Source organism: Berghia stephanieae, chromosome 3 (assembly GCF_034508935.2).
Source record: "Berghia stephanieae isolate SIO BIC M18660-M18661 chromosome 3, UCSD_Bste_1.3, whole genome shotgun sequence".
Lineage (NCBI taxonomy): Eukaryota > Metazoa > Mollusca > Gastropoda > Nudibranchia > Aeolidiidae > Berghia > Berghia stephanieae.
In genome coordinates, this window is record NC_088362.1 from 25,932,819 (window position 1) to 25,960,639 (window position 27,821).

At 33.6% G+C, this 27,821-nt stretch overlaps 1 protein-coding gene across 50 annotated transcripts in view; it reads left to right on the forward strand.

Moving 5' to 3' along the window:
- The window catches only part of LOC144967431 (anoctamin-4-like), a 165,623-nt gene that overhangs the window by 106,588 nt on the left and 31,214 nt on the right, over positions 1-27,821 (forward strand). For 27 of the 50 annotated variants that reach the window (XM_078904666.1, XM_078904637.1, XM_078904659.1 and 24 more), the window contains 4 exons: positions 4,362-4,424; positions 10,512-10,682; positions 20,243-20,341; positions 21,966-22,093. In XM_078904666.1, coding sequence (XP_078760792.1) covers positions 4,362-4,424; positions 10,512-10,682; positions 20,243-20,341; positions 21,966-22,093 — 461 coding nt within the window. The remainder of the gene's footprint in view (positions 1-4,361; positions 4,425-10,511; positions 10,683-20,242; positions 20,342-21,965; positions 22,094-27,821) is intronic. The other 23 variants (XM_078904641.1, XM_078904653.1, XM_078904645.1 and 20 more) reach the window with 3 other exon arrangements.

Sequence of the window (27,821 nt, forward strand, 5' to 3'; positions counted from 1 at the left end):
CTTCATTAACATCCCGTCAACCAAGACAGACTTTCTCCCTTAATCTGCCAATGCGATATTGGGTCCATTAAGATAAACTTATTCTTGCTATTTTAACGAATTGCAACTGAGAAAGTAACTACTTAAAAACTTTACTAAATAGTTACATGTGAATAACCAGTGTTATTTGCTAAAATTATTCCTGTCGCTTGAAATTTTGCTGAGTAGGTGTTGTCAGATTGTATTATTTATGCTTATGTATTTTTCTATTTATCATAAAAAAGCATAGATAAAGCAATCTGACAACCTTACCATAGCAGTTGGCGAATTCCATGTCAGAATTTATGCATTTTGATTCTATGAATATTATTTCTAATTTCATGGGGGTTTTTTCATAACACGTATCCTCGTCTATATATTCACTTTGGTATTTTTTAAAAGTCACAGCTTTCTGGTTTAACTTAGCAGCGTCAATTAAAAAATACCTGGCTTAAAATGTTATCAAGGATGGTTGCTGTTGGCATCCTCTGTAAAATTATTTATTAATCTCGATTGTAGTAGTGGAATAAGTTGTGATAATTGGAGGGGTTATCTCCTCTTTCCCCTTACATCAGACCTGCCTACTACTACGAAAAATCCGTAGAAATACGAAATTTTTTGGCTTCAATTTCAGAACTTCCTGAGCATCTCTAAGTCATGGGAACTCATTGAAATTAAAATTGATGTCAGATTTAATAATTTAAAGGATTCGAAGTGTTTTTTCAATCCTTGTAATTGTAAATTGTTGACTTATAAAGTTAAATATATCGACTTCTACTTTTTTATCCTAAAAACTACGAATTTTTAAATTTTCAAGTATGCAGGTCTTCAGGTCTGCCTAACACCAATACGGCCATAACAATGCCCGTTATGAGAATTATAAATCAGTACCTACCGCTGAAAAGTAGATTGTAGACAATGACCCAATCTGAAGTGAGTAAGAAAGTGCCAGAAGTGGATTCTTACCGCCCAAGTTCTCATGGGGATGAGCTTGAATGAGAGTTGGAAATCTGGCAGACCAGGTAGATATTTTCACCACCTATTTGTTTGCCAGCAAAATATGGATGGATAGCCAGGTCTCTATTGGCCAGGCGAAAGTTAGGTGTTACAGAAAGGAATGTGTCATCATGTTTTCATCAGACATATTCATGGGACATTGGCCGGATAGCCGGGTCTATATTGATCAGGCGAATGTTAGGTGTTACAGAAAGGAATTTATCATCATATTATTATCAAACATGTCCATAGGACACTGGCCGGATACCAGGGCAATACCTAACGTTTGTTTCATTCCTGGCACTAACGTTATTCTCACTCTCGGGGCTTTTATAACACAAGACCACACTGCATCTTTTCCGCTGACTATACGGTAACAGTAACGTTTTGTCAACAAACACACAGAGCGCCCATCAGAGAGTGCGCCGAATGTCGTAAAATTGAGTGACTTCTTATTTATTCTTGCTATTTTACATTTCTATTGACCCGAAATTATATGCCCCCCAAAAGTTAGACAAAGAAGATTTTAAAATAAATCAGAACTTACTTGATTTACGACATTCATGACACTAACTAATTGGCTTTAGTCGACGTGCTCTTATTTGCAGGTCTGATAACCCATTTCCTTATGGGCTCATTGTTGTCATGGAAATCTTTAAAAAATGACGAAAAATATTGTCCAATACAACAATGTTATACTAGGCCCATAAGTGGGTTCGGATGTCAGACATGCATATATGTTGTACACGTTGGCTTGAGTGTTTGGGTTAATCAAACTTCACTTTTACCTATTTTCCAATGTATTCGTAGAGATCGTAGATGAAATGAACCTAGACTTGTAATGTTAACGCATCAAATAAATTAATACGCTTGTTAATAAGCAATATTCATTAATAATTACATTGCTGCTAGAGTGCCTAAAGATGGGAACCGGAAGAGGGTTGGACACGAATAAATGGTTTATTTTTCTAAAAGACAAGAAATAGTCATAAACAAACAGCACACTTTTTGATGTGAATATTTTGTTTTTCATCTGCAAATTTGTATCAATGAAATTCATCTACCTACTTGTCTTGAAGAAAAACACAATTTTGAGTGACGTATTTCTCAAAGTTGTATCGCATGTACAAGTCAAAGACGTATTTTGGAAATGGAAAAAGGATTTGTTGCTACCTATCTATGTCAAAACAAAAATTTGAAATGAAAGAGTGACTCTTAACTCTCTCCTTACGAGCTATTTTTAGAATTTCCCCCAAAAATTCATACCTACCCAACACAAAAATAGATTTTTCTTACTCAAACAGAAAAGCAATAAGGACATTCTATACATGATAATATTGCTCTACAAAAGGAGCTATAACAATTTTTTCTTCTTTAATTGTTGTGATGTAACAAAAGAAATGAATGATAGAAGTGTTCGTTGCATCGTAACAAATGTGACGATTTTCCTATAGTTGGTAAGGAGAGGGTTAAGTAAAGTTATGGCATGGTCTGGATGTTACTCGAATCTGGCGTCATAACTTGATGTTGTCACCAGGACAGCAGTAACTACACGTAATATGCGACCCGAGCTTAAACGAACCCGATTCTCGTGGTTTAAATTGTTAGATGCTCAGTTGCGACCAAGTGGATAGTAGAGAGGTTTAGCAGATCATACTTAATACGCATCACGTGTAACGTATCTATCACATGATCATTCTCATTTTACGTAAAAGTGTAGTGTGCTGCGATCGCATTGTGGCACTATTTGTCACGTATAATGTTGGGCAATGAGCACCACGGGTAGATGTATGTTTTCCCATATGACCACTCCTGTAAAGACTGATTGCCTAAATAAGCTCAGAAGACAACAGCAAAGCATCATCTTTCAACTAAGAACACAACACATACCGCTCAACAACCATTTAAGCAAAATTACAAAAGACACATCCCCTTCCTGCCCCCTATGTCAACACCCCAATGAAACAGTAACACACCACTTGCTTGAATGTCAACCTCTTGAAGACCTGAGATGCACATTCCTCCCACCAAATCCAAGCATCAGTAACACACTTTATAGTCACCTGGAACAACTACAAAAGACGTCTAACTTCTACGTCATGGCACAAGACCGAAGGGCTAGAGCTCAGGTGGTCGCTGGTTCAGATAAGTAAGTAAGTCACGTATAATGAGAATGGTCACGTGATAGTTACGCGATACGGGATGCGTGATACGTATGGTCTTCTAAACTTCTCTAATGGCAGGAGTTGAAGTTTTAAAGAAATTTGGATTTTCACTTCAGTGTTCATTAAGGCAGTCATGTTCATTGTTTGTCCAACCCTCACAGTAATTATTATTTCAAACTTTTGCATGACATACTCTATCATTTTCACTTTCCAGCCATCACCAGGCATCCAGCATCACAATAAATATTGCTCGTTCTAAATATAATAATAGTAAAATAATGTTATTTCATCGCAGGCAAATTAAAGTATATAAAATGGCTGGTTAATATTATAAATAATGCATTATTTTTTTTGTCCCAGGATCCTGTAAATTTTGGTGTTGGGGTCGTCATCCTTTTAATTGTTATTTTTATTTGTTTCAGTATGTTTCTTCTTGTATTATGCTTTTTTTGTACCGGGCGCTGGTGTTGGTGATATTATATTGTTCAAACCGATGTATACCCATATTATAATATAATAATATTTTAGTGGGTGGAGAAAAAAATATTCCAGGTCTAGGATACGTGTTTTATTTATTTATTTTGTTTAGTTGTTTGTTTGTTGTTTTTTGTTGTTGTTGTTGACTTATTCAAGATTTGATAAATTTCTTCTCATCCTATATTATATTTATGATTAATCAAAACTATCCTTGGGTCGTATAAGGAAGTGCTTTAGGATTCTAACCATTTATTTTTTGTTCCGTGGGGTGTATTGGTGCAGTAGCTTATATCAATCATTCTACCGTGTACACTTTTACACATTTATTGTTTCCAGTGCTGTGGATGTTTCTTGCTTATCTCACTTTTTATTTCAGTCCAACTTTCGTGTTGTGTTTCACGATAAAATCCTCGATTTGTTTTGTTGAATTTGTGCTTATTTGTTCCGTGCGTTGTGAATATTTTTTTCGTATTTCTTAGTATTTATTTCAGTCTATCTTTAATATTTCGTTTCACGTCAAAATCCTTCTTTTGTTTTGTTGAATTTGTGCTTATTTGTTCAGCACGTTGTGGATGTGTTGTTTGTTTTGTTTTTGTTTTTGTTTATTTTCTGTTTATTTTTGGGTATTTCTTAGTATTTATTTCAGTCTATCCTTAATGTTTCGTTTCACGTCAAAATCCTTCATTTGTTTTGTTGAATCTGTAGGACGTAGAAGACAATAAGGACAACATTGAGCTGCTCAGAAGCGACGACATGAAAAAGAAAGAGGTGAAGAACGCATAACCTCCCCTTGGCTTGCATGGTTGGGCGATTTTGGCACAATATGACAGTCAAAGGGATATAACCCATGATTTACTTCTTTAACACATTGACACCAACACCGATTACTTCCCCTGCCCATCCCGTTTTGGTTTCATCTTTAACTTTAATTTGCCTACTGACTAACGACAAATTATTGCTTGTTTTTAATATATTTATTTATTTATTTATTTTTTATTATTATTATTATTATTATTATTATTATTATTATTATTATTATTATTATTATTATTATTATTATTATTATTATTATTATTATTATTATTATTATTATTATTATTATTCAGCACCGTAGCCAATAAGCATTCTAGCATAGTCTGCCATCACTATTTCAATTCTAACATTACATAATCGAGAATGTCGACAACAGTGTTGGAAAAACAACAAACATCCACACAATGGTTGTCTATACGCTTCAACAGACATGACATGACGTCACTTCCCTCGTAATGACGCATGGTAACTTAGTAACTGGCTCTAAACTATCGGAACAATGGCGAAATATTTCTCCGACGAGCACAAAAGCGTATCCAGAGGGAGAAAAAAACATTACAAGGCTGATCATGTTTTGACTTTTACACATTCTGATCTGATCACAAGACATATGAAAAGTTCTAGCCAACATGAAGAATAAAAAGTACCGATTTTCTTTGCTTAGAACCACGATGGCCGCCGTTGCTGGGCGACGTGACATCAGACTATTGAATGCAATTCGCACTGCTTGACAAATGCCTTCAGATATCACGTTCTCCCATAGATGATATAGAGTTCGGATATACATTTTTGTGACCAGCGTTTGACCTGCTTGAGCCAATGCCGTTTTCAATGAACTCTATAATGTGGTTATAAATAGAAAGTAGATGACGTCATTCAGGCCTTTGTTATTATTTTTGCCATCCGCGTTTGTGAGTAATTCTCACTAAACTGTATTAACCAGACTATAAACGTTTACGCTTACACATAGTTTTGTGTGTTGGTCCGTTATACTTCCGGATGGCATTTTTATGAACTTCTTAGCCAAGCGCATACTATCTATAAATTATAAATGGCTTTGACTGGTGCCTGCTTGAGCCGCCAAAAGCCGTCAAATTCTCCTCTCTCAGTGGCTTCATCAGCGCATCTTCAAGACATGCCTCTCGCTTTCAAAAACCTATAAATATAAACTTCAATTTCCATCCAAGACATTTAGTTATAGTGCATGCCGCCTGGTTACCCGCCATTTTCCCTTGTGGCTTTAGTTTCTTGGAGGGAGCAAAAATCCCCTTGACGAAACCGGAAATGACAAATGCTCATGCGCGCTCGACGCTTTTCAAAGAGCTACTGTACTTTCTTTTTATTCTAATTTTAAGCTTTCATTCTTCTATTTACTTTTGTTGTTTTTTTTTTAATTATTATTTTTACTAGGTATTCATTCTTGACTAGTATCTATAGTGCAGCTTTTATAATATGTTTACTACACTGTCGTACTCTGGAAAAACCCATATTTGAAAATTTGGCCATAAAACTCGTCCGTCAAATATTGATCAATTTAAATGACCCTCATCTTGGCAAAAACTCTCAAACCTGGGACTTCGCGAAGTCCCACGTTTGAGAGTTTTTGCCAAGATGATGGTCATTTAAATTGATCAATATTTGAAGGACGAATTTTCTGGCCAATTTTTTAATATGGGTTGTTTTTTTTTTTCAGAGTAAGGCAGTACAGAGATGATATATCTTTTTTATATAGAATGTATTTTAACTCTTAGGTTTCATCTGCTTTGAGTGACAAGCTTTTTTTTTCCCCTTGTGTCGATATTATTATTATTATTATTTCAGCCAGTAAACACATCCGTAGCTCGTGTTTTATCCAGTCTGTTTACTTTGTACTGTGCTTCGAAAAAGTTATCGATTGCATTCTCCTGGCTTTCTATACTTCCGGCTATATCAAAATTAACGTGAACCAATATTATAATTTCTGCTTTACATTTGTTAAATTTACATAATTGTTTTGAGAAAAATTACCCCAAACACATAATGATGAAGGATCCCATTACAATTACAAGCCAACATTTTTTGATGACGTCATGGTTATATGCTAGTCTGATTTTTAAAAAATAGTGATACACACGACATGTGCACAAAACAGCGTTTACGATCGAAGAAATAAGCGGAGAGTTTTTTTGTTTTTTTTTTCTCTTATTTGTTTTCTTTCTTTTTATTTTTATTTTTGTAAAGTTTTGTCGGTTTACAAAGATATTATTAAAGAGATTATAAATTGTTTACCAGGTTTAAATTTTATACGTAATAATCTATTTATAAAATGTGTGCGTTTGACACAAAAAAAGATTAGAAGCAAAAAAAAAAAAACAAAAAAAAGCACGAGCATATTTTTTCTCTTTTTTTTTTTTATCAATTCTTGCGGACTATATTTCTTTTAAACATCTACACAATTAGTTAAAGGTTATTAAGCATTAGGTCTTGGGTCTCTCTGATGGTTTGGGGATTTTAAAAAGTAATAAACAAAAATGAATATAACAGCTTCAAAAAAGAACAAAATACCAAACACGGAACGTTTCGGGCTCAAACCCCTTCTTCAGCCACAACAAAACCCAATAAAGACATAAATACATGACTAAATTCCAGATAGACCTACAATATTTCTCTGTCGTCAATCTGGAATTTAGTCATTATTGTTGTTGTTGTTGTTGGCTGAAGAAGGGTTTTGAGCTCGAAACGTTCTTTATTTGTCTGGCACCTTTCATACACACTTGTTCAGTTCTTTATCTTAGACAGCGGTGCCTGCTACTCCTTAATTTCTTTAATTTACGTTGTATATCCAACATCGCCATGCGTCGTGTAATTTCGGCCATAAATTAATGATAAAATTATAAGGACAGTATCTTATTTGGAAATCTATACAATAAATATATATAATATCAATTTCATAATAATTGTTATAATTACGATAATTATTGGTCTGTCCTATTATGTTGTTGTATCGTCAGTTCTAAAAATATCGCACGGGCCAACGTGTCATTATATTAATATCCTTGGTCACGTTAATAATTTGCACCTTAATTTTAATACCAAAATTAACAGAATAGGGGACACTGGGGCAACATAAAACCATAATTATCCATATACTAATTATGTCATTATGTTTTATCCCGAATTTAGTCACTGGGAATTTTTATATGTAATACTTTTTTTTGGTAAATTTCTGTTATCAAGAGGATGGTTTTATCATAATGATTTTATGATAGAGTTGATAGAACATTTTGACTTGTTTTGATGATGACGCGAGTCTCATGTTTCGTTGATTACAATTTGAGTGAAATTCTTATCTTTAAAAACTATCATTTTTAGTCTGACTGACAGTTTGGTCGGGTTTTTTTTACAGTCGTCGGTCTGATATCTTTGTTGATATATATATATATATATATATATATATATATATATATATATATATATATATATATATATATATATTATATATATATATTATATATATATATATATATATATATATATATATGTGTGTATATATATTATATGTATATCAACAAAGCATATACAAAATATAAACATATTTTATATATTTATATATATATATATATATATATATATATATATATAATATATATATATATATATGTGTGTGTGTATATATGTATATATATATTTTTTTTAACACTCATCTGTGCGGCCATGTTTGCCATTATTATAATTATACCATGCTTTTAATTTTATTGTATAGCATTTTATCTGCTATTTAATCCATTTTTGATTCACAGCTCTTTATATTTGGGTCAGCGTGGCTCAGCGATACGGTCTTTGCTTCGTACCCGAAAGGTACCGAGTTCGATCACCTCGCTGCTGCTGCGCTGTGTGGCCTTGAGCAAGCCACCTGGCCCTAGCTCAATTTGCGGCGCTGCACTGCGGCTTACGCCTGGGTTATTCGAGTTTTCTTTTGGAATAGAGCAGAAAGACAAATTTCCCCTATGGGATAAATAAAGGGAATTTTTAAAAATATTTTCATCCTAGTATTATCGTCCATAAAACGAAGGATGAGCCGCCACTGTTAAAAATACATTAACTTTGTTTTAAGTTTTTATTTAGGAATAAAGATCAGACATGTCATCTATTACGAAATTATCGTAATATCACGATTTGGAAAAACAATTACGACTTAAACTTAAACAATATAATTGAAACGGAAAGATATTTATCTTAATTTCAAAGTGTTGATTTGTGCCTTTTTTGTTGAGTGTGTCTCAAAATCTATCTATAAATACTTTGTGAGCCATTATATGTCTTGTTGTTACAGGAGAAAGTTTCTAGAGTCTCTCAATGTTCGTTTCCTACCACTGCTCTTAACCCGTCACGCTTTTCTCTAATCTCACGCAATTTTGTGTCTTCCTCCGGCAGGATAAATGATTGTATGGCTTCAAAACGTTCTGCCAAAGTTGAGCTTATAATATAATTTCGTGTACTTTGTACTGTTTACTTAAATTTTTATATATTGTAAGAACAATGTAATCGATAACAATTATTATGACCCCAGGACGACGTGCACTTATTTGCAGTTCTGATAAACCAATTCATTATCGGCTCATTGTTGGAATTGAAATCTCAAAAATATTATCAATGTTTAACTAGGCCGATAAGTAGGTTCGGATGTCAGACCTGCATATATGTACTCGCTTCCCCCCCTCCCCCAGATTTAAACGTCCAGATATCCACGCAAATAATCATGATGTAGTAACCAACTACTTTATTTTAATTTGTTCAATTTTGTTTTTTTTTTTTTTTACCTAACAAATTTATTTGATATTAGACCTCTACCCGTAAATTTCATTTTTATTTGATAAATAAGCAAGAAGTTTTTCTTTCTTTTATTTTCTTACTTTTGAGTTTTAAAAATGGTGGGTTTTTGTTTTCATAACAATGAATGGGACTGAGTTGAAACGTTTCTTTGGTACTCTTAAACTATGACCTCTTTGGGTTTCCCACTTGTCTTATAATCATTGCAAACGTAACAATATTATATAACCAATTGTCTAACTATTCATCATGATTTACTGTTTAATTATAACATGATAGAGATTCATCACACGAGCCAGATTAAATATTATACTATATATTTCCACTTGTAACTTCACGACAACGTATCTCTCTTTATATCACAGTAACCATCTTTTAGTTACAAAGGATACACTCACTTCGACGTGCACTTATATACAGGCCTGGTAACCCAATTCCTTATGGGCTCATTGTTGTAATGGAAATCTTATAAAATGGCACAAAATATTGTCCATTATTACAACAATGTTAAAAACTAGGCCCATAAGTGGGTTCGGATGTCAGACCTGTATATATGTACAAGTCGATTCACATATATTTGAAAACTATGAATAATAATGATAACGCATTGTAAACAGATTAATCTATTGGGGATTTTATTTTTTTTTTAAATTGAATCTGTCGTTTATATTTGTTTTGTTTTTGTTTTTTGTTTTTTGTTATTATTTTTTCATTAGATTTCATCGCTAAAAATAGAATCTCTAAACGTAATATTGAAATCGCAACAACTACAACAATCGATATAATTTTAATCAAACTGATTCTTTTTCCATTTTGATTTTCGTCTTTTCCTCACAACTTTTCAAAACAATCAATAAATTAATGTTATCCAATCCATCCATTATTCCCCCCAAAAAAATCCTATTTTATTTCTTTTCTCAAAAACTAGGATCAGGTATTATTATTTTTCCAAAATCGCAAAAACATTTTTTTTAATGAAAAATTCCTAAAACTGTTGGCGTAGATGATCAGAGTTAGCACTTTTTAAAAAATGATTAACTTTCTTTTTAAAAATTTTTACATTTCAAAATATTACGTAAACTGCTGGCATTATTTTAAATGAAAACAATGTGACCTTCACCTTGAATTTAGGTAATGAAATTAAAACAACATAAAGTCAATACAATTTCTTCTTATCCTCTCATCGCCCCCCCCCCCCCCTCCTACCTCACCTGCCCCTTTCAACCCACCCAGTCGTTCGATGCCGGTCTATATTTCGAAGATGCCCGCCGGAAGGTTGACTTTGTCCTTGTTTACAAAGAGGACGATGACGCCGAGGAGGAGAGGAAGAAGAAGATGGCCAGGGAACAATTCCAGAAGAATCTCATCAAGGAAGGTCTGGAACTGGAGATTGCCGAAAGACATGTAAGACAATGTAGAATTTTTTGGGGGGGATTATACAAAGTTTGATGCCCTTTCAGTTCTACACTTTCCTTGAATAATCGACTGCACAACACACTGACCACGAGTCATTTCTTTTTTTTATTTATTTCATGTATTTAAGTTAGAATATGTTGATTTTTTACGACTTATAGATTGATTGTATATTTTTGTCCCATTCTCATCATTGTTGCTCCCACGTTTAAAATACTAATTTTCTATTTGGATGACTAGACATTCATTCATTTATTCTTTCATTAATTCATTAATTAATTCATTTATTCTTTCCTTTATTCATTCATTCATTCATTTTGATTTTAAATGGTAGTTTAATAGGTGACATCAAATTAGATATATATATACTACTTTTTTGGTTTTGTAATGTAATAGCATTGTGATCCTAACTGCCTAACTGTTTTGATTGTAATGAATATGGTTGCATAGAGTATTCATAACTTGTCTCCCAGCCTATGTTTAACAACAAACCATTTAAATGAATTGATTCGGTAATTTGGGCGGTGGCTGTAAGAAAGTGCTGTCCCACTTAACTGGCGTTCGCTGTTATTGTGTGAAGATAATATTTATCTTCGTCCTCATCTTTATTATTGTAGATTTATTGTTTTCATCGTCCTCGTCTTCATAAGCATCGTCATTCATCAATAATGTTATTCTATCTGACTATAGACAAGTTCGAATATGAATAGTTCATGCTTAATCATAGTTCTTTCTTCCTTTTCTCGTTCTGTCTTTCTCTCTCTCTCTCTCTCTCTCTCTCTCTCTCGCTCTCTCTCTCTCTCTCTCCCTCTCTCTCTCTCCCTCTCTCTCTCTCCCTCTCTCTCTCTCTCTCTCTCTCCTCTCTCTCTCTCTCTCTCTCTCTCTCTCTCTCTCTCTCTCTCTCTCTCTCTCTCTCTCTCTCTCTTTTTTTTTTTTTTTTTTTTTTTTTTCAGTTTTGGAAGAGAGGTTTGTTGTTAAAATGTGTTAGATGTTTAAACGGTTACAAAGGTACAAAGACAAACTGCGATCATTCAATTTTTGTTTGTTTGTTTGTTTTGGTATCGAGTTATAAATAATCATAACTATCTGCCATATTGCCATTTGATATTTTTAAAGAATATGTTCTAATTTTGAAGTCGAAGAATTCAGCCCTAGATTATCACATTTGATTACAAATAATTTATATTCTTTTTCTATTTCGATCCTGACTTTTTGCTTATCTCACATAAAAGACCAGAAAGAACCCCATGTTGTTCTGGGTATGAGGTTTGAATCCGATTGCCTGCTTGTCTTCATATCGATATTAATTATTATTAATTTCATTTTGGTCCATATTTAAGATGATATAAAGTGTTTTTTATGTTACTTTTAAAAAAAAAATTGTTTTTATGGAATGGTTTTGTTCTCTTGTGACATAGTCGTTCAAGGACGATTTTTGTTTTGTTTATCGTATTTTTATCTGTTATTTAGGCCTATTTTTTGCTTTGTTTATGATTAGGTTGTTTTATTTTTAGTTATTGCATGAAGAGTAAATTATAGTATCAAGCTCTCAGTTGTTTTAGTTTCAAGTTACAGTAACTTATAAACGATTATGGGTTCAGCTTTTGTTGAAGATGAAGATAATGTGTGCTAGTTTTATCGCTAGTTTGTGGCAATATTTCTTGCTGCCTCGGAACAGTCCGGGTCTGTTTGCTTTTTTTATTTTTTGTTGTTTTTTTTTGCTTTTGTTTTTGTTTTTGTTTTTGTTTTTTGTTTTCTTTTTGTTTTGTTTTTTTTTGTTTGTTTATTTTTTTTTTTTTTGGTTTGGTGAAAAATGACTGAGTTATTCAAAATATTGCCTTTTTTTTGTTTGGATTTGCGGTTGTCTAATTTTACGTATCTACATGTCAATGTGGTTGAGTAAAAGTTTCTGAGTGTATTCAGTCAAGCCAATGTTATCGTAAACACAACCGTTGTTTGCATTGTAAAGTGGCATCGTTCGTTTTGTTTTTGGATTGTCTCCTATATTCACAATCATTGTTTACAAGATGTAAGATTGAATCTGCATGTCGTTTCTTATCAGTATGTCATAGATTTATGATTTACTCTCAATGGTAAAGTTGTCCTTTCGAGCCATTATGCCCCATGGAGCCGGAGTTTATCTCGGTTTCCATAGCGTGAAATGGACAATAGCAATTGCTTGCTGTCCTTTTTTGATAGGACGTTAGTCTATCTCAAAGTACTTTCCACCAGATCTAATATACCAGCTACCCAATCACTGCCAGTGGACAGGATAGGGGGGAGGGGTCAGAAAAAAATTATCCCGACCGCGCCCGGGATCGATTTTGGTCCACAATTTAAGTTGTAGCGACTGCTCTACCAACTGAGCTATCGCCCCCCCCCCCAACTCATCAGTAAAATGGTTTTTAAACACCAATATTATTTCAGCTTTTACACTCTTAGTACAGGATAAGACAACATGTGTAGACTTAGAAAATAAAATCAATTTTTGTCGTAGAATAAATATCGTCAACAAACTATGTTATTATTATTGTTACTATTGTTTTAGAAAGGTGTCACAAAATAGAATAAATTCTGTGCCAGTAAAATGTGCATGTTTTTAATTCAAGGCATTTTGATTTTGTGTCCCGAAGTTTTCCTCTGCATAACTAGTGGGTATTCAGAGTTGCTATAAATCTGAATAAATTTGCATGTTAAAATCCCTCTTAATTTATTCTTACATTTCCATCGATGGCTCGGTATAATCACACCCACTCGCTGACACACAATTGGTTATGATGTCACTTCCGGTGTGTGTATTTGGTAAGTTCCTGTTCCTGTATTTAGAGAGGCTTTTCCGTCCCCCTTGCGTCTGGCTTTCGCCTTCAATCCATTAGGAAGAAAATCAGCTTTGGTGTCACATCACGGCAGCGGGTTTTTTTGCATGTGGCTTTTGCTTTTGTTATCATTAACGGATGTCAATCATCCTCCTCCTCCTCCTCCTCACCATCATCGTCATCACCATCATCCTCTCATCCTCCTCACCATCATCATCATCACCATCATCATCATCATCATCATCATTATAACCATCATCATCATCATCATCATCATCGTCATCATCATCATCATATTACTCAAAGTCGTCACCATAATCATCCTCATCATCATCATCATCATCATCATCATCACATTCTCTCTCCCCTCCTTCCTCCTCCTCCTCTCTTCCTCCTCCTCTCTCTCATCCTCTATCCCCTCTCCTCCTCCACATACTCATCACCATCCCGTCACATCCATCATCATCATCATCATCATCATATCAACCAATCGTCACCTCATCATCATCATCATCATCATCATCATCATCATCATCATATCACCCAAACTCGTCACCATCATCATCATCATCAATGTATGAAATATGATTTAGGATACTGTAGTGTTGTCATATCATCGTAGATCTATCACTATAGAATATATCCCATGTACTCAATTATTATTGCGTGTCCATTGGTGGATATTCGTTGTTTGTTTGTTTTAATCCACCTGCCGTGGATTGGGTTGACTAAGGCCAGTTATGTCGTACTCTGGAAAAACACATATTTAAAAATTTGGCCAGAAAACTCGTCCTTCAAATATCGATCGATTTCAGTGACTCTCATCTTGGCAAAAACACTCTCAAACCCGGGACTTCAGAAGTCCCGGGTTTGAGAGGTTTGTTTTGCCAAGATGAGAGTCATTTAAATCGATCGATATTTGAAGGACGAGTTTTCTAGCCAATTATTTTAATATGTGTTTTTCCAGAGTATGGCAGAGTTTGGGTGACTAAGACCATATCTCAGCAAAATGTGACCCCCTCCCCTACCCCCCCCAACCCCCTCCCTCCCCCGATAGATTGAAAAATGTTTAAACAACAAATATAGTATAATGTACATCCTATGATAGATTTCAGCCTTCTCCACACTTTAGAAGACAGAAAAAAAAACACATCGGACATGTTATTTCATTGTCAAGATACAATAATATTTTCTTGCGGCTAATGTGGTCTAGTGGTATGACACTCGCTTTCGGATCAGACGCTCCTGGGTTCCACCCTTGCTCGGCACATAGTTGAGTCCTTGAAAAAAGGCTCTTTACTCAAATTTTCTCACCGTACTCAGGCTGTAAAATGAGTACCTGTTCATTAACAGCGTTGTCTCTATCCGAATTTATTTTTTTTAGATATCGACTAACAGGCGTCATCATGTCACGTCCTACATGTTAAGTGTTGCTATTGGCCAGGGACCCCTTGTAAAGCGCTTTGAGCACGTTTAGTGGATATTAACAAGATATGAAGTGAGTAGAAAAGTGCCAGAAGACAATAGAGAATAAAAATTTTTTTCGCGGCGGTGGTGGGGTTTGAACCTGCGACCTTATTGGTACGACAACTCCGCCTGGCAGGTGAGAGCGTGGCTCTACCGTGTGAGCTATCCACGAACACAAAAATATTCGTTTCAAACCCAAAGTCATTTCTAGATCCCTCCTCACCCACTTCTTGAGATCGCCGATTCGTTCGCCACCATCGCGAAGTAATTTTGACCAGCAGTTAAGCTTAATAGCCAATATTCTCATCACAAACATATAACATAGAAACGATTGAGACATTGAGTATGCTCCGGTGTATGGGGTGAATTTTTAATTCAGAAAAGTGAATGGAGCAGGCACTTATGTTGGTAACAACAAGATATGAAGTGAGTAGAAAAGTGCCAGAAGACAATAGAGAATAAAAAATTTTTTATTCTCTATTGTCTTCTGGCACTTTTCTACTCACTTCATATCTTGTTGTTACCAACATAAGTGCCTGCTCCATTCACTTTTCTGAATTAAAAATTTAGTGGATATTGCATTTTATAGAAAAAAGATCAAGTCAAGTTCACAAAATTTTTATTTTTTTCATTTTTGTGATTTTTAAATTTAGCCTGTTCGGGTAAGTTTGAATATTTCCAAGACGGTTTGATTTTAACAAAAATACTCACAACTTGGACAACACGGATGCCTCCGTATGACGTCATGTGTTTGTGGTTCTCTTTTTTTCCCTTCTATCTATAAGTCTGCAGCATGCGGTCAGTAGAATAACATGGTTTTCCCTTTTGACTAATTTGGTTTGAGGTAATACGAGTATTATGTTATCAGCGCAGGATATTTACTTGACGAAGGACTTCGGATAGCTCAATCAGTTAAGGTACACGATTCTGCCCTTATATGGCTGTGGTCATATCTTGAATGCAAAAAGCCTGCGCCATCCCAGATAGAACATACGGGTTACGATTACAAAACTAAAGTGATCTTGTGGAGATCACAGCCATATCTCGTGGCTTAACTTTTTGGAATGAGCAAACTTTGTATATATCATCCTGATGAGAGCAACGCTCGATAACAACGTTGTAGAAGCCAAACTATCTTAATTATATTTCAAATGTTTATAAATAGCTCCTTTTATACTAAAGTTGAGCACTATTATTTCATGGTTTTTGTTTTATAATTTATATATATATATATATATATATATATATATATATATATATATATATATATTTATTATATATATATATATATCTTGATGGCTACGATATTTCTTCGATATGATTTCCAGGTTTCTCCATATTCAGCCATTCATGTTTTATTTATGCTATTGAATTCAGTGCTTTGGTCAGAAGTGGTGATGGGGATGAAAATATGATGTATTTTACAGCTTTTCCATTATCAACATAGCAAGTGTAAATGGCTACGGCTGTGAACATTATATGTCGTGTCATTGTCTTGGCTCTCGGCAGACGCAGTTTCATTTATTTAGGGTAGTTTGATCAAATACCAGTTAAGACATCTAGAGTTTGCCTATTTCAGTATACAGGGATTCATAAGGGGATTTCCTGAACATCGTGAAAGCTAAATCTAAGATAAGTAACTAGGGAGAAGGCACAGGTGTAAGGTAAAGATCTGAACACGTGTGTATGAAAGGTGCCAGACAAAGCAAGAAAGAAAAATACAAGAAAGAAAAAACATCTCAAAATATCAGTCGACCTCGACTGGGGATCGAACCTCAGACAATTTTTGGGATTGTTGTTTTTTCTTGTATTTTTCTTTCTTGCTTTGTCTGGCACCTTTCATACACACTTGTTCAGTTCTTTATCTGGTGACTTGGTATAAAACTGTAAATCATCAAAGCTTTTCAATGTTCATGATATGCAATATGTAAAACTTAGTTTAGTTTGCTTTGACCGTTGGTGTTCTCTGAATTTCATGATGCATTTGTCTGTTGTGAATACATTGCTGTATACTGTACTAAGTTAATGCCATTCAATTGCAGCTTTGGCCAGCATGCTCAGTTGCCGAATTGATGACAGAAAGTCATTGCATGTTGGAGTGATACAATGATGTTTCCTTATACGAGTTAAATCATTAAAATTAAAACCTGTTCTAATTCTATTATTACAATTGCTATAGAATATTTACTTTAGAAATTAAAAGGATTATTTTAAAGATATGTGACCAACAGTGTCGATTCGTTGTTATGTCGGAATAATTTAGACGAGGGAAATTGAGCTATAAGTCGAGATAACCAGAATTAGATATTTAAGTCTTTTGGAATCAAGGAAACATAACTCTCTGGCCTCAATGAATGTGTTAAAGAAACAGAACTCATAAGTACATTTACCTCAACTTTTAAAAGTCAATCTTTAAATTGTATTGTAAAGATTATGTTGGCCCCGACATAACACAGTCCTGGGACGCCTGGCCACATATTTACAAATTTACTTTTTTTATTGAAGCATGAATCTGATTTATTGAGTTTTGGGAACTTAATCCATAATTCTTTTTTTATAACTGAAGTTTCAAATTTTGTAATCTGAATAGATTTTGTAGCTTCGCTGCCTTGATTGTGCCAACACCATGCCAAAAATGTTAATTATTGGTTTAATTCGACGTGCACTTATTTGCAGGTCTGATAACATAATTCCTTATGGGCTCATTGTTGTAATAGAAATCTCAAAAAAATAACGCAAAATATTGTCCCTTACAATAATTTAAACTAGGCCTACAAGTGGGTTCGGGTGTCAGACCTACCTATATATACACGTCGATTTAATTCGTACTTGTCTGTCCCATATAAGCAAGGCCTCTTTTTTCACTAGAGAGAATTACCGAGCGGCGACTACTGTACAATTGTTTTAATAGTGTAGACATTTTACATTATGTATTGATTATAAAATGGAAATTTATTATGGGTTGTTTACACGGACTTCTACTAGATCTATGTCGAAAATCGTAATAAAGGTAATGGAATTGTAATCATATGTAATTTGTACTAATTTAATCACTGAACTATAATTGTAGACTCTTTATATTTTCATATTTATAATTGAGAATGCCTGAATTGTGTTAAGGGTTTTGTTTGTACATGATAACAATGGAAAAAATAACGAAGAGTATTGAAACGAAAGCTTCAAATTATTAAACGGAGACAGATACTGTGGACATGTCGGGTTTCCCCTTTATCAACAAAACACTAAACATCAGGGGAAACCTGAAACGTCCACAGTAATTTTCTTCGTTAAATAAATTGAAGCTTACATTTCAATAATTATCGTTATTTTCTCCTTCGAGCTTCAAGCAGCAACATTTTCATGATAACAATGAGATTATAACTGTGGATTATCAGATGGAACATACTCTTCTTTCATCAGAAGTTGTGTCCATCAAGAACATCGGGCCTGTTTAAACCTTGCAATTTTGCTTTGACCATATCACATCTGCCTTATGCTGACTTAACCAAATATTTTTTTATTTTTTTTTGGCCATAAAAAGTTTACCCTTGATAATGTATTCACTCCTTTCAATGACCTGCGACTGGTTAAAATGTTTGAAACCTTTCAAGAATTCTAGAGCTTTGATATTTTAAATTGTCGTTTTAATTTCCGACTGGATGCCTTCCCCTGCTATGGTCGGCAAATCTTGCAGTTTCAGCAGCTCTCCTTATTTCCGATATGATACATTTCCACTGTCTTGTGAGATGCCCAATATATCCACAAGGTCTTCGTTGTTTTTATTTTATTTTATTTTATTTATTTATTTATTTTATTTTATTGCTGTGTGTTTATCTAAATCCATTTATACAGGTAGTCAAATGTTTTTTTTGACCAAAATAAAAAAGGGATATTGTCAGTTTCCTGCCGCAATCTACCTCTTGGTAAATCTCTCTAGTAAATTTCTCTTTATACCACAATATTCGTAATGATACGCTGCATGTGGGGTTGTGGGTTTGGGAAGTGGTGAACGTTAACATAGTGTATTGCTTTAGGTTTCAGCAGCGGACTTACTTGACGTCGAATGGCCAAATGGGACATTCAATGTGAAGACGAATTTTAATAGAGCAGTCGTTGATATAAGATTTTTTTTAATCTGAAAAACTGTATATGAAGTGTATCGGGCAAAGCAATAGGAAAATTTCTAGACCCCCCCCCCCCCCCTTCCTCCCAAAAACATTTTTTTTAAAAATCAGCCTGCTTGGAAGACAGATGTAAAAGAATGATTTTAAAATATTTTTTTTTCAGCTCTGCCTGGCACTACTTTTTGTACATACATTTTCAGAATTATAAAGATGTCAATTCCGGATTTTGAAGCTTGAACATTTTTTAAAAATTCAGATATATCATTGACCTTCAAATAATTTTCGAGAATCAAATGAGTTGTCTTATCGTCAGGAGAGTGCAGGCGAATATAATTTTACTTATCACAAAGAATTAAGTGTGTATCTAGTATTTGCCATCCAGAATATACTTTTTAGTCATGTGTTTGCAAAGGATTTCCTCGACTAGTGAATGGAACAATCGTCTCGCCAGACGCCCATAAATTGGAGGTTTTGGCAACTCTTTATTTGACCTCAAATGTTTTTTTTTAAACAGTAGAGTTATCCACAACATTTTGACGATTGCACTTTTTAATGAATTATTAGAAGCATTTATTCCTTTATATCTCAATTGACTCAAATATATAAAAGAAGTGTATTATTTTACTTTCATTTTCTGACCCTGTAAAAATCATTGATATCAATCATTGCTTTTTAGAATCTCATTATAGACGTCTATTTGATATATAAAACCTCTAAGTACATTGATTAGTTATACCCATTTGTGCAGTCTGCGGCCAGTTTTCCAGCTGCATAGTTACTTGGTTTGTACAGATATCCAGATCTCAAACATCGGGCCAAAATAAATCTCTTTTTGTTGTTTAGATTTCTATCATCCGGTAATTCGGTTTTCTGACCGTTTTGTCGGGAACAGATTTGGTCGCATAATTGGCACTGATCTGTATATACTTGTGTAACATGGAGCAGAAGTCAGTTTATGTTTTACACTCATCCGCATCATCATCATCATCATCATCATCATCATCATCATCATCATCATCATCATCATCATCACCATCATCATCATCATCAACATCATCATCATCAACATCATCATCAACATCATCATCAACATCACCATCAAGAAACCAAACTTGACTGTGTTTATATATTTTATCACACCCAGTATGAAAAGGACGAGAAGCATTTTTACGTCAAGATCCACGCTCCCTGGGAAGTCCTCACCAGATATGCTGAGATCATGAACATGAAGATGCCTCTAGCGGTAAGTACTGAAGTACTGGTCTGGTCTCTACCAAACATCTTTGAGTGTTTCGGTAATATCTACTACAAAACGTCGTGCCTTAAATTTCCAAACGACATCAAAGATATCAGCACAAGAATATCGAGGGGACACGCACCAAGAGTAACCATCCCAACATCAAAAAAGGACGCCCACCTGTATTCGTTTTTCCCTTCCACTGCCCGACTGTGGAATAGCTGAAAACGGTTGCCAACATGCTTTCACGCGGTTGCTAGAGACATTTTAATCTATGTATGTTTTATTACTAGTATTTGCAATGTTTTAACAAGTTTACAATGTAAAACCCTCCAAACTGTTGAGAGATCCTCGACAACATTGGGAGTTTCCACAAGAAGAAGAAGAAGAAGAAGAAGAAGAAGAAGAAGACTTTCAATTCAAAATTGACTTCAGAATTTATGCGGTTAGAAGTCGTGATATATATATATATATATATATATATATATATATATATATATATATATATATATAATATATATATACTTTGACGAATAGAATTGGCAACGTAGGACCCTCTCGACTCCCCCTCTCCCCTTCCCAAATCGGGCGTCAGCTAACTCCTGCTTGGAGAGAAAATATAGCACTGGGAAGCACGAAACGCGGGCATTGAACTTCATGAAATCGTGAAAAGGCATTGCCTGTACACGGAGTACAGCAGTAGGATCTTTGCTTCGTACCCAAAAGGTCCTCAGTGCGACTCCCCAACTCGCAGTGTGGCCTAGAGCAAGTCACTTCGCCCCAGCTCACTTTACGGTGTTGTGCTTCGGCTTGTGCCTGGATTATTCCAGTCTTCCCTTGGAATAGACCCATAAGACAAATTTCCTCTTAGGGATGAGTAAAAGAAACAATCAAACCATTATTTTTTTTTAATTAACATATACAGACATGCCTTGCTGCGAAAAATTCGTAAAAATAGGAATCTTTTTGGCTTCAACAGCATAAAAAATAGACATTTTTTATTCAATACATTGTCATTGTGTTAAAAAGAAAACTTTAGTGCCACAAAACATCTATTCAGGTTTGTGAAGGCATATTTAATACTGCTAAGGGTAAAATATTAATTTGAAAGGTTAATTACAGCAACTTCTATTTCTTCCCTCTGAAAACTACGAATTTTTAACATTTCGAGTTCGCAGGTCTGCATATAATTTGTGTCAGTGCTTGACATAATCAGTCATAAGTGGAAAATTTTGGATTTGCATTTTATTTTTTGATTTTCTGAAAGAATATGTTCCCCAGAGCATATTAATCTTTATTTGAAGTAAATCGGGTGATTTTTCGTGAAGTTATGGTCAGATGTATGGGAAAGGTATCCACTAAATTTCTCAAATTTTATACTTTTTCAATTTGACTCACCGTAATAAAAATATTTAGAAGTGAAATTAAGCTTTGATATTTCCCGAAGATGTACAAAAAGGGTTAATTTAATCATTTATGACAAGAACTCATTTTTGATCCAAATTGACCTTCTAACTAAACTTGGCAATATCTCAGTTCAAACCTTTTCACCATCCGACTGATTATATCTCATTCACTGTATCACATGAATATATTATGTATTGTAATTCATTGTGGGTTTTATTCCCAGGAAAACGACATGGAATTGCCGGCTGACCTGTCGGAGAGATTCATGAAGCCTTTCCACTACGACGAGGCGTCCCTGCCTGAGATCAAGGACTACTTTACAGCGGCCTATACCAGGATGAGGCACAAACAGTAAGTCACAGATCAGGAGAGATATACTCTTTATCATTTCTATTACATAGAGCGTTACCATTTAATTTTCATGTAAATATAGCTGCTCGAAGATCGAAGAAATAAATAACAATGTGAAATTTAATGTAAGCTTCAATTTAATTACGAAAACACAGATAAAATGGACGTTTCTGGTTACCCCTTTATCAACAAAACGGGATGAATGAAATACTACAGATGAATGAGATAATACGCCACTACCACATTATCTCATTCATCTGTAGTGTTTCATTCATCCTGTTTTGCTGATAAAGGGGAAACCCGAAACGTCCATTTTATCTGTTTTCGTAATTGAATTGAAGCTTATATTCAATTTCACATTGTTATTTATCTAGTTTTCAGGGAGGTGGAAGAAGTTACGGAGTTGTTTGTATTTGGATGTCATAATAATTTGTCAGGAGGGGCGTTGTGTCAGTTTAGATAATCTCAAAAGCCTTTTTTTTTTAAAGATTGTTTTGGGTTTGTTTTTATTTTTTATGGATAGCAGATTTTAAGCTATTAGATCACAAATTACTTTTGTTTTTATGTAATTTTAATTATTTGCCGTTTTTGTTTTTGCTTTGTTTTTCAAGAGTATTTTACTTTTATTCTTTCTTTCTTTCAATTAAAAAAAAATACAAACATAATATAAGAACCGAGAATCATTTTATTTTATTATTGTTAACAGATCAGTTATTAATTATAGAGATAATATTTGATATTTTAAAGCAACTATTTATATACAGTTCGTATTTTAAGGTTTAAAGTTTACCCGGTAGATCCCATGTAATCTCAATATAATATTTGGTTGATTTCTATTTCCAAATTTGGCCACAATTTTCAAGCTCTCGGCCAATCCTGCCGAACACTGACCAAGTACTATTCTTTCAGTTTGGCCAGTTAATTTTTAGATACTTTAGATTTGGCCTCGACTTATTTTGTGATTTTTTTTTCATATGAATCAATTGGCACTTGAAGTAAAAATTTTAAGCTAACAATGAGAAATGTAAAATGTGTTTTGGCATTGTAAGGCAGAAAATTGGCTTTGAATGAAATTGGATACAAAGACCTAGTGTTTTTGTTTTTGAAATCCTGGTGGTATTGGGCTAGTGTTGATAATACTGGTGGTGGTGGTGATTGTGGTGATAATGATCGTGGTGGGTTTTGTAATGGTGATGATGATGTTGATGATAATGATGATGATGATGATGATGATGATGATGATGATGATGATGATGATGATATGTAGATTGATGATGTCATGATGATATTATGATAGTTAGCCTTCACCGTGTTCATTTTCTATTATATATTGTTTCACCGACATTATATTTCCACTCATCTCATTCTCAGTATATGTTATCACTTGATTGTTCTCTCCTCCTTGTCACGCTCGTTTTCTCTTCTCTCTCTCTCTCTCTCTCTCTCTCTCTCTCTCTCTCTCTCTCTCTCTCTCTCTCTCTCTCTCTCATCTATCTATCGTGTTGTCTGTGTCTGCCTATCTATCTATCTATCTCTCTATCTATCTATCTATATATCTATCTATCTATCTATCTATCTATCTATCTATCTATCTATCTATCTATCTATCTATCTATCTATCTATCTATCTATCTATCTATCTATCTTTCTCTACCTCATAGTCGTTCCTAATCTTCACATGTTGTGTTATTTCTCTCTACCATTGACATTTTATCCATGTATATTGATTGTCACTGTCAATATTTCACCATCTCTCACATTCCATATTATGATAAGGCAATACCTCACTGTGTCTAAACTGTCTTGGAATTATTTTTTTTCCTTATTTTTACTTAGATTTTTTTTTGGGGGGGGGGGGGGGTTGTTTGTTTGATTTAGCTCATTGCAACAGAGAGATCAAGCCATTGTTTGTTTGATTTTAATTCATTGCAACAGCAGAGAGATCAAGCCATTGTTTGTTTGATTTAGCTCATTGCAACAGAGAGATCAAACCATTGTTTGTTTGATTTTAATTCATTGCAACAGCAGAGAGATCAAACCATTTGTTTGTTTGATTTAGCTCATTGCAACAGAGAGAAACCATTTTTGGGTTATCAGTCTCTATTCTCTAAAACATCGATTCTAATTTTAACCGGGCAGTTCGGTCACAGTGAGATTAACGCCATAAAATGTACAGAATACAGTGCTGCCAACTTTTGCGATTTTAATTATGATTTTCTTTTCCATTATAATTATTGCATTTATTTTTCACGTCAGAATCATCTCTTAACATGTAAATGTTTCAATTGTCTTCCTATTATAACTTGTCTCATTAGTTCCTTGACACATCGGGGTTGTTTTGTTTTTTTGTTTTTTTTTTGTTTTTTTGTTGTTTTTTTTTTTGTTTTTTGTTTTGTTTTCCATAAACTATTTTTTTTTCGAAATTTCAAGTAAAAAGGGCTAGATAAGCCATTTCCAAAATTACCCAATCAGAAAGATGGCTGTAGGTTTGAAATTTTTTGTAATCGCATATTTTCTTCAAACCTTTCACAATTTTGACAAGTCAAACTAATACTAGGCTGCTAGAAGCTGTGGGATGTAAAAAGTAATAAAAATGAATATAACAGCTTCGAATAAGAACAAAATACCAAACACGGAACGTCTCGGACTCAAAACCCTTCTTCAACCAACAACAAAAAAACAATAAATACATAAATACATTACTAAACTCCAGATATACGACCATCTGGTATGTGTATTGATGTCTTTATTGTTTTTTGTTGTTGGCTGAAGAAGGGTTTTGAGCCCGAAACGTTCCGTGTTTGGCAGTTGTTTTTTGTTTTTTTTTTGTTTTCTTTTTTGGAAGCTGTTATATTCATTTTTGTTTATCACAATTTTGACAAGCATTCAATTCGTACACTTTACCCCCCCCCCCCCCCCCCCCCCCCCCCCCACCTATGTGAAGGTTGGCACCCCTGAGTTACATATTATATTTTCCGTCTCAGTTTTGAATGTCACTTTTTATCATTGCCCCTTTCGTCTGCTTTCACAAGAGATCACGTGTCTTCTAATATGAATATTTATTTGTTATTTTTTTTTTCTTTTCCAGGGGAGTGTAAGATGTTCTCTCTTTCTTTTTTTTTTTTTATCCTTGATCTTTTCACTTTTTATCGTTTGATTTGATTGCACGACTATTTAAACAGCTAGTTTAGTGAAATGCTTTTTTTTATTGGTTGACAGTTTTAGTCAATTCCGACGTGCACTTATTTGCAGGTCTGATAACCCAATTCCTTATAGGCTCATTGTTGTCATAGAAATCTCATAAAAATGACGCAAAATATTTCTCCATTACAACAATGTTAAACAAGGCCTATAAGTGGGTTCAGATGTCAGACGTGCATGTATGTACACGTCTGTAAATGCCACTCTGTGTGAAACGCTTCTTGTGGATAGCCAGTTTAATATTCAAGAAGAGGAAGCTTTTAATTAGACTGTTTAATTTTTTTTTAAATGTTTATTAGATTTGAACATTTTAAACTAAATATTTATTAGATTTGAACAAACTGTCAGTACGATTCTACTTTTATTTAGCTACGGAAGTCTTGAATAAACCATGTCTTTTCACTTTGTCATGTATTAACTCTAAGTGCATCCAGTTGACAAAGCAATAAATAAATAGAATGAAAAGGCTGCCTTAACATATTGTCTTTGATAATCCAACCAGCATGATATAACGTTACTCCCCCAAAATCCCACATGAGAAATATAAATATTGCATGAATTATTATTATTATTGTTATTATTGTTATTATATTATATTATTATTATTATTATTATTATTATTATTATTATTATTATTATTATTATTATTATTATTATTATTATTATTATTATTATTATTATTATTATTATTATTATTATTATTATTATTATTATTATTATTATTATTATTTATTATTATTATTATTATTATTATTATTATTATTATTATTATTATTATTATTATTATTATTATTATTATTATTATTATTATTATTATTATTATTATTATTATTTTATTATTATTATTATTATATTATTATTATTATTATTATTATTATTATTATTATTATTATTATTATTATTATTATTATTATTATTATTATTATTATTATTATTATTATTATTGTTATTATTATTATTATTAATATTATTATTATTACTACTATTTGGTCTGGCCATGCGGGGTTCATATTTTCACAATTTTTTCACAAAGAGATCGGTCACAGTAATTGGGACCGAGCTGCGTAGACCGAGTTGCGTAGCTGCAGCTACGAGGATTCAGTTGAATTCAATTTTGTTGCTTCGCTGTGCCTATACTATCTACTAGGCTATCTTAGATCAAAACAGATTTGAACAGATGTATAGCTAGATATAAAATGAAAGAAAACATTATTTTAAAAGAAATTTCAGTCTTGCTGTTAAAACGTTAAACATCCATACTTAGAGTGTATTTTATGTATAAGCTGTCCAGATAAATTGTGGATGAAAACAACAACCAACGCTTTTTAATTATTATTTTTTAAAATTTATTTTTAGATGTAAATTTATTAGATAGATAGTATAGATCGAAAGACGCCTTTAGTGTCTCGTTTAGTGTGTCGCATTGTCTTTTTAACAATTGCTATCGTGTGCTGTCCTAATCTATTTATAGGTATTGGAGGGTTGTGTCCGAGATTTGTTTCTAGATACTCTAGAATTGAATTCGATGCTTTTGGAATAGGCGCTTACACGGCTGTTCTGCCGTAATCTGGAAAAAACACATATTTAAAAATTTGGCCAGAAAACTCGTCCTTCAAATATCGATCGATTTAAATGACCCTTATTTTGGCAAAAACTCTCAAACCCGGGACTTCGCTGAAGTTAATGTTTTTTTTCCAGAGTACGGCTGTGTTGTTCTAATGCGATTTGGGGTCTAATTCATCATCACTGTTGTTATGGATTTTATTTGTTTTGCCTTGGTATGAGTGTATTTTCAACAAAACAATGAAACCATATTAAATTGGGTCACCGACGTACACTTATTTGCAGGTCTGGTAATCCAATTCCTTTTGGGCCAATTGTTGTAATCGGAATCTCCAACAACAACAAAAATGACGCAAAATATTATCCATTACAAAACTGTTAAACTAGACCCATAAGTTGGTTCGGATGTCAGACCTGCATATATGTACACCTCGATTACCATAGAAAATTTATCAAAGACGCATGATTACAAAATTGTTTTTAGAAAAAGAGTCAAAATTAATCAGATTGACAGAGGTCAGAGAGCTTTCAATTTTTAAGGAAATTTCTTTTTTATAAAAAAGAGAAACATTACAACTCTTTGGAATTTGAGAGCTTATTTCAAAATGTGTTTGTTTTTTGTTTTTTTTGTTTTGTTGTTTATTGTTTTGTTTTTGTTGTTGTTTTTTTTTTTGGGGGGGGGGGGGGGTTTTGTTTTTTTTCCCTGAGTTTTAATGTATTGTAATCCAGCCGTAGTAAAATTGCCAAATCCCCACATTGTTCACAACCCTCCAACCACATTTTTTTAGATGATGAAGATTTAAGAATCTTACAATCTTTCACTCATATTTTTAATTAATGCAGCAGAATTTATCAATCAACTTACTTCTTTTTATCCTTTTGTTTTTCACCAGTCTCTCACAAAGGTTATTTGAAAATCTCTTTTTGTTTTAACCCTTTTTTTTTCTTCAAACTCTTAACCTCA